This window comes from Hyperolius riggenbachi, chromosome 11 (assembly GCF_040937935.1).
Source record: "Hyperolius riggenbachi isolate aHypRig1 chromosome 11, aHypRig1.pri, whole genome shotgun sequence".
Lineage (NCBI taxonomy): Eukaryota > Metazoa > Chordata > Amphibia > Anura > Hyperoliidae > Hyperolius > Hyperolius riggenbachi.
In genome coordinates, this window is record NC_090656.1 from 176,610,892 (window position 1) to 176,626,951 (window position 16,060).

General features: G+C 42.2%; 1 protein-coding gene across 3 annotated transcripts in view; it reads left to right on the plus strand.

Annotated features, from left to right (window-relative positions):
- Positions 1-16,060, plus strand: part of ZDHHC1 (zinc finger DHHC-type containing 1) — a 49,935-nt gene that overhangs the window by 17,994 nt on the left and 15,881 nt on the right. For all 3 annotated transcript variants that reach the window (XM_068261205.1, XM_068261204.1, XM_068261206.1), the window contains exons 2-7: positions 3,173-3,571; positions 4,189-4,407; positions 7,618-7,793; positions 9,689-9,790; positions 14,064-14,188; positions 14,843-15,001. In XM_068261205.1, the coding sequence (XP_068117306.1) occupies positions 4,189-4,407; positions 7,618-7,793; positions 9,689-9,790; positions 14,064-14,188; positions 14,843-15,001 (781 nt within the window). In that variant the 5' untranslated portion in view covers positions 3,173-3,571. The remainder of the gene's footprint in view (positions 1-3,172; positions 3,572-4,188; positions 4,408-7,617; positions 7,794-9,688; positions 9,791-14,063; positions 14,189-14,842; positions 15,002-16,060) is intronic.

Genomic DNA, 16,060 nt, shown 5'->3' on the forward strand with positions numbered 1-16,060 from the left:
GACACTTTGTGAAAAAAACAATAAAAATCAATTTTCCGCTAACTTTTGACAAAAAATAAAATCTTCTATGAACTCACCATACTCCTAACGGAATACCTTGGGGTGTCTTCTTTCTAAAATGGGGTCATTTGTGGGGTTCCTATACTGCCCTGGCATTTTAGGGGCCCTAAACCGTGAGGAGTAGTCTGGAAATCAAATTCCGCAAAATGACTTGTGAAATCCTAAAGGTACTCATTGGACTTTGGGCCCTTTAGCGCAGTTAGGGTGAAAAAAAGTGCCACACATGTGGTATCACCGTACTCGGGAGAAGTAGTACAATGTGTTTTGGGGTGTATTTTTACACATACCCATGCTGGGTGGGAGAAATAACTCTGTAAATGGACAATTGTGTGTAAAAAAAATGAAAAAATTGTCATTTACAGAGATATTTCTCCCACCCAGCATGGGTATGTGTAAAAATACACCCCAAAACACATTCTACTACTTCTCTTGAGTACGGCAATACCACATGTGTGGCACTTTTTTGCAGCCTAACTGCGCTAAGGGGCCCAAAGTCCAATGAGCACCTTTAGGCTTTACAGGGGTGCTTACAAATTAGCACCCCCCAAAATGCGAGGACAGTAAACACACCCCACAAATGACCCCATTTTGGAAAGTAGACACTTCAAGGTATTCAGAGAGGGGCATGGTGAGTCCGTGGCAGATTTCATTTTTTTTTGTCGCAAGTTAGAAGAAATGGATTCTTTTTTTTTGTCACAAAGTATAATTTTCCGCTTACTTGTGACAAAAAATAATATCTTCTATGAACTCACTATGCCTCTCAGTGAATACTTTGGGATGTCTTCTTTCCAAAATGGGGTCATTTGGGGGGTATTTATACTATCCTGGAATTCTAGCCCCTCATGAAACATGACAGGGGGTCAGAAAAGTCATAGATGCTTGAAAATGGCAAAATTCACTTTTTGCACCATAGTTTGTAAACGCTATAACTTTTACCCAAACCAATAAATATACACTGAATGTTTTTTTTTTTATCAAAAACATGTTTGTCCACATTTTTCGCGCTGCATGTATACAGAAATTTTACTTTATTTGAAAATTGTCAGCACAGAAAGTTAAAAAAATCATTTTTTTGCCAAAATTCATGTCTTTTTTGATGAATATAATAAAAAGTAAAAATCGCAGGAGCAATCAAATAGCACCAAAAGAAAGCTTTATTAGTGACAAGAAAAGGAGCCAAAATTCATTTAGGTGGTAGGTTGTATGAGCGAGCAATAAACCGTGAAAGCTGCAGTGGTCTGAATGGAAAAAAAGTGGCCGGTCCTTAAGGGGTAGAAAGACTGTGGTCCTCAAGTGGTTAAAATTCATTGTGGTAATGTACAGAGCCAATATTAGGAAAAAAAAGTTGCATCCGTACAACATATTTATGGACCTAACTGTACATGAGATATTCTTACTTGATTTTAGGAGTTTGCATGTTTTGTGTGCGATTCCTCCAGCATTACCCCCCCCCCCCTCCCCTATGCCGCAGCCCCCCCCCCCCCCCAAAAAAAAATTGTGTAGATTTAAGTTAAATGCCACAACCCCCATAACCTATCCCTCCCCATAAAATTGCCTTTGGTCTGGGATAGGGACATTAGACTGTTACTGTAGGGATTAGATTGTGAGCTGCTTTGCTTTGGACAGTCAAACATTACCATATGCTAGGTATATACAGTAGAATCCCTTTGTAGTAAGCTCCAAGGGACAAGGAAAAGTAGCTTACTCTATCAGACGTTTACTATTTTAGAATTGGTCATACATTGTATATTTATACAAATGCATTTGCTGAGGACTGAGTTTACTATATCAGCGATTTTACTAGAATGAGATTCTACTTCAGAGGATGTCAGCGCTATATACATAATATAAATACTTAGTAATATGTGTGATCCTGGTAGCTACTTCTCCTATCATTGTCATATAGCACGTATTTTAGAAGTTGTAAAGTGAACACTGTTATTTACTCATCCGCTCCCCTTGGCTTCAGTCCATGGCCTGGGTGAGGCTGTAAAAATAAGGGAAAACCTGATTTCATAAATCCCTTAAATTCTTGACATTTCTTCAGACAGATGGCTGAACTGTGTGCTTGTCGGGCAGCTCAGCAACCTGTCTGCTGCCCACGAGCGCCATTTGGGTGCAGTTAAAATGCAGTCGAATGGCAGTGGTTGTAACACGACGCGTGTCAGCGCTTGACTGGGGGGCATTACCCTGCAGCAGAGAACTGCCACTGTTGCGTCTGAGCATGGCTACGGTTGAATACTTTTGCAAGGCGCTGTATGTCAGTCAGTAACCACTTACTGTCCTTTTCCTCCCTTAAAGAGACACTGAAGCGAAAAAAATATGATATAATTAATTGGTTGTATATTAAGGATAATAACTTGAACATTAGTAGCAAAGAAAATATTCTCTTATTTTTAGTTATATAGTGTTTCTGGGGAGAACACTGTACAATGTATTTGGCTGTCGCTCATCCGGTGTGATGGATGCCAGTAAATCCTGGCAGGTAAATTCGCCCATCTTTTGTAATATTCATGAGCATGTTACTACACTGCAGTGTGGTGTATAGAGCTCTTCCCATGCAGTGCTGGCTCCCCAATTTTGAATCTGGCTAGCACAGCGCTGGGCAAACTACGGCCGTGGGCCAGATCCTGCCCACATGTGCTATACATTCCTATCTTTTCTCCTGTCGTCCCTGCAGAGTCGTGAGCAGGCAATTAGCGGGATTTAACTCGCCTACATAGCACTTCCTGCACTGCGTCTCCATAGTAACAGGCTGTCACATGACAAGCCAGCGTATTTCAAGCTGGCTGCCACCGTGTGGTACGCTGGTGTGTCGTGTCACGTGATGGTCTTTTACTATGGAGACGCGACGCTGGAAGCGCTATGTACATGAGTTAACATCCACTAATCGCCCACTCGCAACGCTGCAGGGAGGGAGGGGGCAAAGAGAGGGAAGGAGGCCAAGCATGCTAGGAATGCGGTCCACGGAATGCGGCCCGGGCCACGCAAAGTTTGCCCAGGCCTGATATAGCATGTGTATGAGACTTTAGTTCACTTGTATTGCCCAGCTAGTGATCTCTGTGTTTTTTATCGACTTGCACACTAACAGTTGCTGTTTCTCCTTCTGCAGTATCCACCAGAGTTCATGAATATCACATTTCGGCAGCTGAAACTGGACATGAGTCTCCTGGAAGAAAGATTTTACACATGCATGCCAGGCCTGGCCCTGCTGAGCTACTGTGAGGAATCTGACTTGTGCTGAGCATGGAAGTGTTTGTTTCCTGGACGTATCTTCCTTTCAATCAATGGACTGTGCTGGAAATGGCCACAGTGTGTCTTGTAAATAATTAACCTTCACACGTTTTGGAAGTTACACAGCAATTTTCTACTTTGGTTGGTTCCTCATGCATCTCCATGCTCTGAAGAACCCTGGAATGAGCAGAAATAGGCATTTTTGGAAGAAGTACCAGTAACCAGTCTCCACATTTGGTGCTTCCAGCACCTGGCCTGAGTGGCCAGTGACGCTCTGGTGAGGTTTCATTAAATATGTATCATGTTTCACATGCAGTTATTAGTATGTCAAGTGATGTGCCATGCTGTCCAGCCAACCTCTTACATTTTATATTTAGCAGTAGAGTATTGTACCATGTTAGCCACCAGTAAAAGCAAGTAGATTTGAATTCAGATGATACCATTTATTGGTGAACTTTGGTGAACAAATATAGTACTGTCCAGTATTGTAATTAGGTCAAATACAGGTTGGGCTAGAAATCGCATATCTATCTAATAATAATCATACACTAACAGCCACAAAAATGAATCGGCATAGGCACCTCTGAACTCTGTACTGTATACATCAATACTTATATACTGGTCTGAAAGTGATCACACGATATGAATTATAATAATAAATCCCCAGTGAGTAAAGATGGAATTCTTACCCATTGTCTCCCGTGGAATAGAGGGTATGCTAGACCCTTGGGGGTGTAGCGTACCCTCTCTTCCACATCGGACATTGGTCCATTTTTAAGCCGCATATGTTTGCATCCCGAATTTCCATAACCCTGCAGGAACTATTTGCAACTCATTGATCATCGCTCTAGGAAACCACTGACACTGTTCCTTTGACACTCTTCCTTTCTATAGATGACCATCTGCAGGAAGCCGGCTGGTAAGACAGTGCCTGGAAAGGCGATTGAAGATACAGTAACAGAACCCTCTCAGCATTCCCGCAGGAATGGCTGGAGTTGGCCTCCTCACCCTTTACAGTTTGTGGCTTGGTCCACATATATCCTGTTTACTATTATTGGATTTGGCATTCTTGTCCCTCTGCTGCCTCGACACTGGGTGGCTGCTGGCTATGTGGTATCCTTTTACTGCAGATGTAAAGCAATGTTATCAGCATGTGCAAAACCAGTGACACTGATTAAAGCAAAACCTTTGGACTTTAAAGATGCGTACACACTCACAATTACTGTTGCCCACAAGAATCAGGACTTTATCCCTTGAGTGACAGTTCAGAGCCAAATTCTGTACAGATGTGTCGCTAGCTTACAGGCTAGTGATGCTTTCTGTTGCTATGGAGGGGGGATAAGGGACCACAGTACAGAGCATATTGGACCAGCTCTGAATGGGAGGGGTAAAGAGGTGATCAGTGGGTGTGGCCCACACTCAAACGAGATGATCCAGCACTCCAGATTTCTCTGCCATTCATTTGCGCCACTGTTACTCACTAGATTCTCAGCAAAGGTGTCCCTTACCAGTCACCTCGGATGGGATTCCTCTAGCATGTGTGCGCTGCTTTAAAACACACCTGAAGTGAGAAAGATACGGAGGCTGACATTTATTACTTTTTAACAATGCACATTGCTGGGCTGTCTTGCTGATCCTCTGCCTTTAGACCTAGACCCTGAACAAGCATGCAGATCAGGTACTCTGATTGGATTTGCCCCATGTTTCTTTTCCTTTTTTCAGACACTACTGATGCATGAGAGATTAGCAGGATTCCAGGCAACTAGTATTGTTGAAAAAGGAAATAAATATGGCAGCCTCCATATGCCTCTCACTTTAAGCATCCTTTAAGCCTGTAACTTCGTACGCATGCTAAATTAAACACAACTGTTCTGGGCTGTCTTGGCCAACAATCTCTAGCATACGTAGGGCTCTCTCCAAATGGTGAAATCTGATTGGGTGTTTGTGGTTCTGGTCAGGAGTGAGGGGGAGATAGATAGATAGATAGATAGATAGATAGATAGATAGATAGATAGATAGATAGATAGATAGATAGATAGATAGATAGACTACAGATATACTTTCTTTTTCCCTGGCTTGCAGGAATAACATGTCCGTACATTAAGAATGCTGAGAATTAGTAATAGAAACCGTTGGCTTTATGTCAGGAAATCCTAGATGTGCAGGAAATCCTAAACTACATGTTGTAGTCAATCTCCCAGCCTAGAGTGAAGCCGTATGTTTCTGGGGAAAGGGCTCAGAAAATATAAATTATTAATATCTTAGCAGTACATATATAGTTGAGCTGGAGCAAAGTATTTTACTTCCGGTTTTGACAGTATAGGATAACCTAAAGAATTATATAGCTATGGTATAGCATGCATATATGCTTTAAAGAGTACCTCCAGCATGAGTCAATTTACTGTCTACCTTCTCTTAGGATAAGGTACAATTGGCTATTAAAAAATAAATGTACTCCACCGCTTGTCCTGGTAATATGCTTAAACCATGCACCCCATTGGCAAATCCACGGTGTCCCTAGGCTTATACTAGGGACACGGGGAAATGATCTGCGTATGAAGACAAAAGGTTATTGTCATCTATTTATGAAGCGGTTCTTTACAGTAAGAGTGAAAAATGTGGGCTATCTTACCACAGGAAGAAGTTATGGCAAATTCTATATCTGCATTTAAAGGGGGCTTTAATGCTTTTCTTGCGTTGGACATCCACGGCTATAATTACTAGGTAATTCCATTGTTGATCTAGGGATTTTATTGGACTGCCATCTAGAGTTGGGAAGGTTTTAGGACCCCCCTTTTAAAGGGAGCCTTAACTGAGAGGGATATGGATGTTTCCTTTTAAACAATACCAATTGCTTGGCAGTTCTGCTGATCTCTATGGCTGCAGTAGTGGCTGAATAACACACCTGAAACAAGCATGCAGCTAAGCTAGTCTGACTTTAGTCAGAGCACCTGATCTGCATGCTTGTTAAAGGGGCTGTAGCTAACAGTATTAGAGACACAGGATCAGCAGGAGAGTCAGGCAACTGGTATTATTTTAAAAGGAAAAATCCATATCCTTCTCAGTTTAGGTTCCCTTTAAGCCTAAAGGCCTGTAGAGACACTAGACGGATTTCGCCCAATGGAGATTTGAACCCGATCCCTTGGATGACATCGCTAGGCCGAGACTGTAGAGACATATAGTTGGCCTGCAATGCATATGGGTGGGCGCAGGGGCAATGGAGCTGCTCAGATGTGACCTCACACAGCTGGCGGGGAGAGCAGCGAGAATACAGCTATTGGCTGAGTTTATCTGCCTTCCGGATCGCTTCCCAGGCAGCACTCGGGGGCTGCTGTACACACCACACTACCGGATTCTCATCAGAAGCGGTTATCAGCTGTATCAGCCGACTTTAATCTAGCTTGTGTACAGGCCTTAATTTGCCCTAGCTTTGTGAGTGGTTATCACCTACCTCTGGATCAGCTGTGAGATATGAGGGTCAGGATAGTGGGTTTTTTTTTTTTCTAATTAAACTTGATAAACTGATATCTCTTTATTTATTTTTTTTAACCAAGCTATTGAACTATTCTGATATGTTGTAAGGTGATGTAGTTGATGTAGTACTTCAGAAAACAGAAGAGGGGTTATGAACTTTTATATTTTTCAATCTAATTACTTCACATGAGAATTAGGAGTTGGCTTAGACTAACACTCACATTTTTCAGTTTGCTAGTAAAATTATGTTATGTACTAAGGTATGGAAAGCCGGAACAGGAAAAAATGGTTCAGGTTCCCTTACGGAAAACACGCCTATTGTAAAAGCTGTGTGTGGCGGCAAAAGATGGAGATTTGGGCGCACGTCGGTACCCGCTAGCTTCTTTACCTTCTTTGTTGCAAATTGTGGCTTCTACGATGGCTGTGCATGTCGCAATTTGTATTTCCTTTAGTATGTCTGTCATTAATCAGGCGCCAACATTTACCATCCTGGTCGCATATCACGGCTTTGCAGCAGAGGGTGAATTAAGGTTTGGGGGTAGGGGGAGATTTAGGGGCTCACGGGAGTTGGGCAGCAGGGGAAGGGGTCTTAGGATTAGGCACCACCAGGAGAGGGTTCTGTGGAAGAGTAGGGTTAGGTTTTGCTGTAACCCTACCCTACTTGGTAATCATTAGGAATATTTTACTATTGGAATTCAGCAGTAGAATATCACTAATTGTGGTGATATTCTACTAGTGGCAATCCCCTGCCCCCATTTTTTTTGCAGGTACCTTTTTTTTTTCAATATATGCATGGAAAGCTGCTGTTCTTCACTATTCCATTCTAGTTCCTTAGCCACCTTCACACAGTGTACGGGCGCACTCTTCGCATTGCACCTCATAGTCCATTTCCTGGCAGTAACTGTGGATCCAGCAGATGAGAATGTACGTGCCAAGAGGTCGGCCGGCCCCCTGCCTGTGTTCGATAGGACCAAGCATGCTCATGTCATTGAAAATATGCATTGTTACATCTGTGAGGTGGATGTGTAAGTAGCAGTATCTGTGTCTGTACTGTTGTGTCAGAGGGAGCAGACTTACTTCTCAAAAATGGAAGGATATTTCATTACCATCATTATCATTCTGTTACACTACTGACTCTTCTGTCTGGAACAATGCAACTAGTTTCTCTATGTCTTTCATATAGCATAAATCAGGCAACTGGCTACTTAGGGGTGTAAAACAATTCTTGCAGGATACATTTTTTGTTTTGTTTTTTTTCTTTAGAACCTGAAGTGGGTGGTATATGGAGACGGCCATTTCTGTTTCCTTTTAAACAATACAAGTTGCCTGGCTGTCCTGCTGATCACTTTGGTTGCAGTAGTGTCTGAATCACACACCTTAAACAAGCATGCAGCTAATGTTGTTAGATTTGTCATAGACGTCTGATCTGCATGCTTGTTCAGGCGTCTGGCTAAAAGTATTTGAGGCAGAGAATCAGCAGGGCAGCCAGCCAATGTGCATTGTTTATAATTAAATACATCTATTGGCCTCCATATCCCTCTCACTTCAGGTTCCCTTTAACAAGCTACTACCAATATACTGTACCTGCCAACTTTCTACCTCAAAAACTTTAGAACATGGGTGTCAAACTGAAATACAAAGTGGGCTGAAATTGAACACTGAGACCAAGTCGCGGGCCAACCTCAATGTCTCGTGGCTACACTCTCCTAAAGTTCCCTTGTGTCTAGTGGCCCTCCTCCCTCCCCTATGCAGTTCCCTGGTGTCTAATGCCTCTTCCCTCCCCAAAACAGTTCCCGGCTGTCTAGTGCCCACCCTCCCTTGCCTATACAGCTCCCTGGTGTCTAGTGCTTTCCCCCTCCCTCCCCCATATGGCTTCCCTGGTGATCTAGGCCTTTACTTCCAATATAGCATCCCTTTTGGTCTAGAGTGGGCCAAACAAATTGCAAAGTGGTGAAACCACTTGGGGGCCAGATGTGATGGCTCTGAGGGCCAGGTTTGGCCCACCGGCCAGAGTTTGACATGTATGATTTAGAAGTAAGTGATCATCTGAAAACTGATACTTTTGTTATCCAATTTTAAAGGCCTGTTTACGGCTTGTAGAATGTTGTATTTTCATGTAAGATTGATCAGGGTTGCGGTTGGGGGCCAGAATTACCCTGAAGTGGTGATCAGATATTAGAACAAGAAAAAAAGGCAGTATACCCCCCCCCCCCCCCCCATGGACTTTATTGCATCCACATACTCCTGCTTTTTGAAGTGGCAATCTGATGCAAAATGGCATGTGTTTGAAGTATTAAAACACACACACACACACACACACACACACTTCCTTTTCTGAGCATTCTGAGAGACCTGCTATTATCGGAACACACAGTAAACAAACATTTGGTAAATGTTGGTGGTCATGTGATGCCTAGGGATTTTACATTTTTGGTGATCCCAAGCCATGTTAGCTTGTCTTTGCCACTCCTCACCCCTCAATCATGATGAGAGGGGGGGCGTGGCCTGAATGCCACTCAAACTTGTCGTGTAGGAGTTTATGAAAGTGGGTAGTTGGGGGAACAGGGTAGCAAGACCAGACACATCATCACCAGGGGAACTACAAGTCACAGCAGTGGTCATATGACCACTGCTATGTACTGAAAATTGAGGTATTTGAACATTTAATCATTTACACCTCTATACTACTGTAGTAGTAGGCAGAGGGAACAGTTAATTTGTGTGGATTGGGGCTTTCTATATGTGTGTAATTTTGTAAGTGTTATGTTCGGTATGTCTCCAGTAGAGATTTGTCACTTTCTGTTTTCTGGTGTTTATTTCATATATAAATGCATGATTTGTTATACCTACATTCTGATTGCCTTTGCGTTGACCAATGCACTAAACTGTCACTGACCTCCTCACCATCTTCTGTTCACAGGGGTGCCAAGTCCAAGCACTGCAGTCTATGCAATAAGTGTGTTAGTAAGTTTGACCACCACTGCAAATGGTTGAATAACTGTGTGGGAGGACAAAACTACTGGTAAGTGCCCGAGTGCATTAATCTGCTAGCTTTCTAAACTAGGTATAGTCGAGGATTAAAGGTGCGTACACACACCTGATTTCTTCAAACTACGGGTCGTCAGACCCGTTCCGACGACAGTTTGCTGGTGTGCACAGTCTGTCAGCAGGCTGATAAGGCAGGTTTTGACCGATCCGCTAGGCGGATCGGTCAACACCAGCCTTATCAGCCTGCCGACAGACTGTACACACCGGCAAACTGTCGTCAGAACGGCCGGCCCCGCAGGCAGGTCTGACGACCCGTAGTTTGAAGAAATCAGGCGTGTATACGCACCTTTACAAATATTTCAAAGTTGATGCAAAAATTTCAGCTGCTCTATTGGATTGGTCCATTTTGTTGCGTACAGTATGAATAAACCTTTGGGGAAAAATACTTACTGCTCATTTTGATTTATTAAATTAAATGCACACTGGACACCTTGTGGAAGGACCCTAAGAAATTACACCGCTTTTTTTTCTAAAGCATGTGTGGGGGGAACTGTTGCATGATGCTTCTATTGTATGTTGTTTCCACTGACTGACTTGCTCTTTCCTAGTCCTGGGCTTTTTGCTGTTGCTGTAGTATGGGCCCTTTCAAGCTGTGTCCACTGCATAGAATCCCAACACGATGCAATGATATTACTATGGGGCTTTCACATTAAGTGCAGTGCGGCAGGTTCCAATGGAGAAACGCACAGCAGCATGCGTTACCCGGGCAACGTACACCTTTCCAGTGGCAGTGATGCATACTTTCAATTTACTTTATTTTTCTATGTACAGTTCCACTGCAGTCTAATACGACTTTTCAGTTGCGTTGGTAATCGCAATGTTCAGTGTGAAAGGGTCCTGTCAGGGTCAGCTGTCTGACTCTGCCCTCTATATGGGTAGCGATGGTCAATGAGATGAAAATAATTGCAAGTTAATTAAAGAGACACTGAAGCGAAAAAAAATTACGATATTATGATTTGTATGTGTAGCACAGCTAAGAAATAAAACATTAAGATCAGATACATCAATGTAATTGTTTCCAGTACAGGAAGAGTTAAGAAACTCCAGTTGTTATCTCTATGCAAAAAAAGCCATTAATCTCTACGACTTTCAAAGTCGTGGAGAGGGCTGTCTTCTGACTTTTATTATCTCAACTGTAAGTGAACAGTATTCTTTTTATCTGCCAGAGGAGAGGTCATTAGTTCACAGACTGCTCTGAAAGACTCAATTTGAATGCTGAGTGTTGTGTAATCTGCACATATTATAGAATGATGCAATGTTACAAAAAGCACTAAATACCTGAAAATAAAAATATGAGAATATTTTCTTTGCTGCTAATCTTCTAATAATTATTCATAGTACACAACCAATTCATTATATCATATATTTTTTTCCGCTTCAGTGTCTCTTTAATGCAGGGTTGTGCACATTTTGTATGCAGAAGTATGTAGCTTGCAAACGAACCAATTAAAACCCAGCTTAGCGTGACGTGATCGGTCCATTTTTAAGCTGCATATACAGTATTTGTATAAACATTTGAATAATCCTGCATCAAGTCAAAATTATTTGCATCTCATTGACCATCCCTAGTATTAATAAAAAAAAACTGTCTGGACTTTAGCTTCACATCCTGTGGCCAATAAGACATTTCATGAATCTGTAATTTAAAAGGGAAAAATCCACTTTTGGTGAGAATTGCTCAATGTTTAGCTCTGTATAAGCAGAGATTAATGGCATGCTACATTTTTATGGGCATATACAACATGGTCTTTCCATGACGATTTTGCGTAATATGTCAGTGCTGCGTAATATGTTGGCGCTTTATAAATACAATAAATAATAAAATAAATAAGACTAATTAGTGGATTAGTGCAGGTGTTGAAAAGGATCAGCACATACTCCTGTCCTATGTATTTACTCTTTCAGGATAGTGGAAATTTCTAGACCGTCCCATGGCAAGTGTACTTCAGAGTACTGATTACAAGATGGCAAAGAGCTATTTAAAGAGGAGCTGTCAGCCATACTATCTCAGAAAAAAACACATATAGAAGTAGATAAATACTTGCTCTACTTACATAACATATGTATTGCACTGTCCACGTTTTGATTTTAGTGATTTTTCTATAGTAAAAAAGAAAAATTCCTTCTAAGGATTCTCCATCTTAACTGTGTCTACTTTGAAGCCAATCCTGATGTAATTTCCTCCCTTACTCTCCTCTGCCTGATTGTGTATGCATTGTCCGCCCTCGTCCCAGTCTTCAGGCACTTCCACTCAGCTCTGCAATAAAAAGTGCATTGTCTCAGCATGGGAAATATTGGCCAGTCAGAGAGGAACAAAGGTGTGGGAGGGGATCAGGCTGCATCAGTTAAGTCTGAGGGGTAAGTAAAGCAGCAAAAAAAAGACAACCCAAGCATGTCCTGCAACTTCCTTTGTGCTGCAGATGTACCAAATAAAAGCCACTAAAGTTGGGGAATGTTGTTTTATGCATAAGAAAACTGTGATTTATTTTTTTTTTGATTTACTTTTGGATTGCCTGGTTAGCATCCTTATTACCGTACTTGTTTACCAAATAAAAATAAAGAATTGATTTTATGCCCAACAATTACACTTTAAGCTTACTATTAGTTTTAGACGTTGTTAGCTGGCTTCAGATTACAATGGAAAGACAATTACTAATATTCGCAAAAAGGCTTATGCAACTTCTGCCTTTATTAGAAAAGTTCACATTCTTACAGGACTACTATTGCAAAAAAAAAAAAAAAAAAATTCTCCAAGAGTAAAATGCGCTGTAGATTTTTTTTCTTTTATTTAGCTGTCCCTCACAGTAGGTAGTGAAAATCTGACAAGTCTGTCAGATTTTGGACTGGTCCATCTCCTCAAGGGGGAACTTGGTCCAACTGCCAAAAATAATGTACAAATGAGTAGGGAAGCTGGCTGACATGTTTGTATGAATCCTTTCCTGGGAACACTTTTGTAAAGAATTCTTTTAATTCTTAGAATCTCACATGAGGAGATGGACTAGTCCAAAATCTGGAAACGAGTTGGTGGAGGTGCCCTTAAAGTTTAACAGTATACCAATATTGTAGTGATAATAAAAAGAGGTCTATTACCTCACTAGAAGACTCACATGGATGGAAAAAGGAGTCTTTATTAAAAGAGTAAATGGTTAAACTGTAGACAACGCGTCAATAAAACAGATAACCTTAACTGATAGCCGTACAGTGCGGGGGCACATAGAGAACTTGAGAACGTCAGTCTTCTAGTGAGGTGAGAGACCTCTTTTTATTATCACTTCAATATTGGTATACTGATAAGCTTTAAAGGGAACGTCCAAGCTGGAAAAAACAAAACAAAATCCACTTACCTGGGGCTTCCTCCAGCCCCTGGCTGCTGTCCTGTGCCCTCGCTGCAGCTTAAGTGGCTCCCGGTGTCCTGCGCTGCAGAAGCCAACCTCGCCATGTCTGCTTCCTGTGCTCTCCTTGGCGCGGGTCACGTGGTCCGGCTGACGTCATTAGGTCTGTACTGCGCAGCCACAGAACTGATGTCAGCCGGACCACGTGACCCGCGCCGTGGAGCACACAAGAAGCCGACCTGGCGAGGTCTCCTTCTGCAGTGCAGGACACCGGGAGCCACTTGAGCTGCGGCGAAGGCACAGGACGGCAGCCAGGGAAGTGCGTTTTGTTTTGTTTTTTTCCAGCTTGGATGTTCCCTTTAAGGGCGCCTCCACCAACCTGCTTCCGTACCCTTCACCTCTCTGAGGTGCTACCCTACCACTGGTGAGATCTATCCATCAGTGTATTGGACCAGAGGAGTAGAGCGACCACCCAGTTCCAGCGTGTTCCAGGATACAGAAGTGCAATCCACCCTTGTGAGTACATATCACCCACTTTGTCCTAACGATACTGCACCAAAAGGGCTCACGGTCTCACCCTCCCCATAGGCCAAAGACGATCTCCTCCATAGTGTGGTGATTGCCGAGGACCTGCACAGAAACTTAGTCCAAAATCTGTCAGATCTGTCAGGTTTTTTTTTACTACTTACTGTAAATGACAACATAGTGTAATTTACTGTGGGAGCAACGTTCATTTTACATGTATGCATCTTAAATTTTACAGTTGTTCACGATAGTGCTCTTTTCAACAGTATGTTTAACCATTTGCTTTCAGTTTGGCTTTAAAATGTATATTTCTATGGGTAGGTGTTTGTGTTGGAGTAATGTTTAGATACCACTGACTACTTTTGCTTAATGTGTTAATTTTGCCTCTAGGCTGTTTTTCACCTGTCTTATATCCGCATTGCTGGGCACTGTGTTGCTGAGTTCCATTTCATCTTATGTGTTTCTTGAATACTTCATTGAACCGTCCATGTTGAGGACCGACCAACATTTTGAAGGTAAAGTTTGAAGTTTTGTGCTTGTTCTGTCATACAAACTGTTGAATTAGCAGAACTGTCACTTCCTTTTTCCATCAGAATAAACTGACAGCTCCCTCCAAAAACAATTATAGAGCAAAAAAAAATAATCACAAATAGACTTCCATGGTAAGACATAGGTACAATTTTACCGAGAAGAACTGATGTCCATGAATCAAACAAGTTGTCCAAAGTATCACAAAAACTTTATTCGTTACTGATTACCCAGCCAGCTCGTGGTGAACCAGAACTCCTAGGAGTGCGTAAGGGGCTAAAAAGGATCAAAAAGCTCTCTTACTAGAATGCTATGCAAAATATCAATTTGACTTCTTAAAACATATTTGTGATTATTCAGGTTGGAGTAAATAGATGAGGGTTCCCATAATGCATCACTGCTGCATATGCAAATCATTGTTCGTGGCTGTGGTGAGTGTTAGTTTTATCTGTTCACTGGCGCAACTGCTGGCCTCACGTGCCTGGCGTCACAATGAGCACCTGTACCCCGTGACACTTTACTGTAATCAATCGTGATGGGTAGTGTAACCTATCAATGCCTTAATTAATAGGGAAATATTTGGAGATGCCTTTGTGATTCGAACCCACTGAGACTTGAGAATGTAAATCCTTCTTTTCCAGGTGCAAAAAATCTCTCGGATGTGTGGTTTGTGTTCCTTCCAGCCGTTCCTGTGGAAACGCAAGCATCTGTGATTCTGGGCCTGGCAGCTCTTATTTCCATTATGGGACTCATCACTATTTTCCTAATAGGACAACTACTCTGCTTTCACATCTACCTCTGTATGTATTAGAAATGTTATGTTAATCTAAATCTGTCAGTTGTGTAATATCCAGTATATGATGGCTTAATTCCTGGTAAGGCCTCTTTTTCACAGGCGGTTGAACTGCTCTTTTGTCGGGCGGTTCTGCCCCCGGCTACTGGGAACAATCGCTATTTGACTAATTACATGCAGCCAAATGGCAGCATTTGGTAACGCCACACGTGTCATGTTTGATATGTGGTGGCATTACCTGGCTTTCAAAAAAAATCACATTACCTGTCTGAGAACAGCAACTGCCAAGTACATGGGTGTTTTTGCTGGTTTGCAATTGTAATTAAACTTTCTTTACTGTAAGATTCCCTTGTTATGACTGCAAGTACTTTTGAGACTGCATCAGAGTTTTACAATGAGACCACCTGTTCTCCCTCACATAGTGGCTGTCAGTGTTGTCCAAATCTACTCTCGTGATATTGGTGATAGGATTAGTGGGCACCATCAGTACTACTGAGAATTTCTTTATCACCCTGATAGTTATGTAGGGTGAAAACGCACATCATTTTGAGTTTAGCATTTCTATTCTCCTTCAGGTGTTTTTGATCCAAGAAAAGGCTGTAACCAATATTGGTTTCAAGAAAATCTGTGCCCCATAGTGTTTTTGTGGGCCCTCCATGCAGTCTCCACTTGCCCTGCACCTCCTATACTGCGATAAAGAGAATCTGAAGCTAAATTTAAATCAAGGAAAAAATGTTTCAAAAGATCAAAACATTGCAAATTAATTGTGCCTGTTACTACTGTCCCGCCGCCTCCAGTTTGTCCGCAAATCCGTTTTGAAAAAATGGTACTCCCTGTATAAAGATTTCCGAAACCCCTTGAGTAGCATCGGGGTCCCGGCCATTCATTCTATGTGGCCGTGCACAGCTTCACCTCTGCTGCTGAGACTCTCAGCATACAAGCCTCATAGCCTCAGGGATGAGGAGCAGAATACTAAATAAAGTGGGGCGGAGATAGGCAGCGATGGGTGGTGATTGACTTTTGAAGAGGTAGAGCTACAGTAAACAGTTCTGCCTCTTCCTGGCAG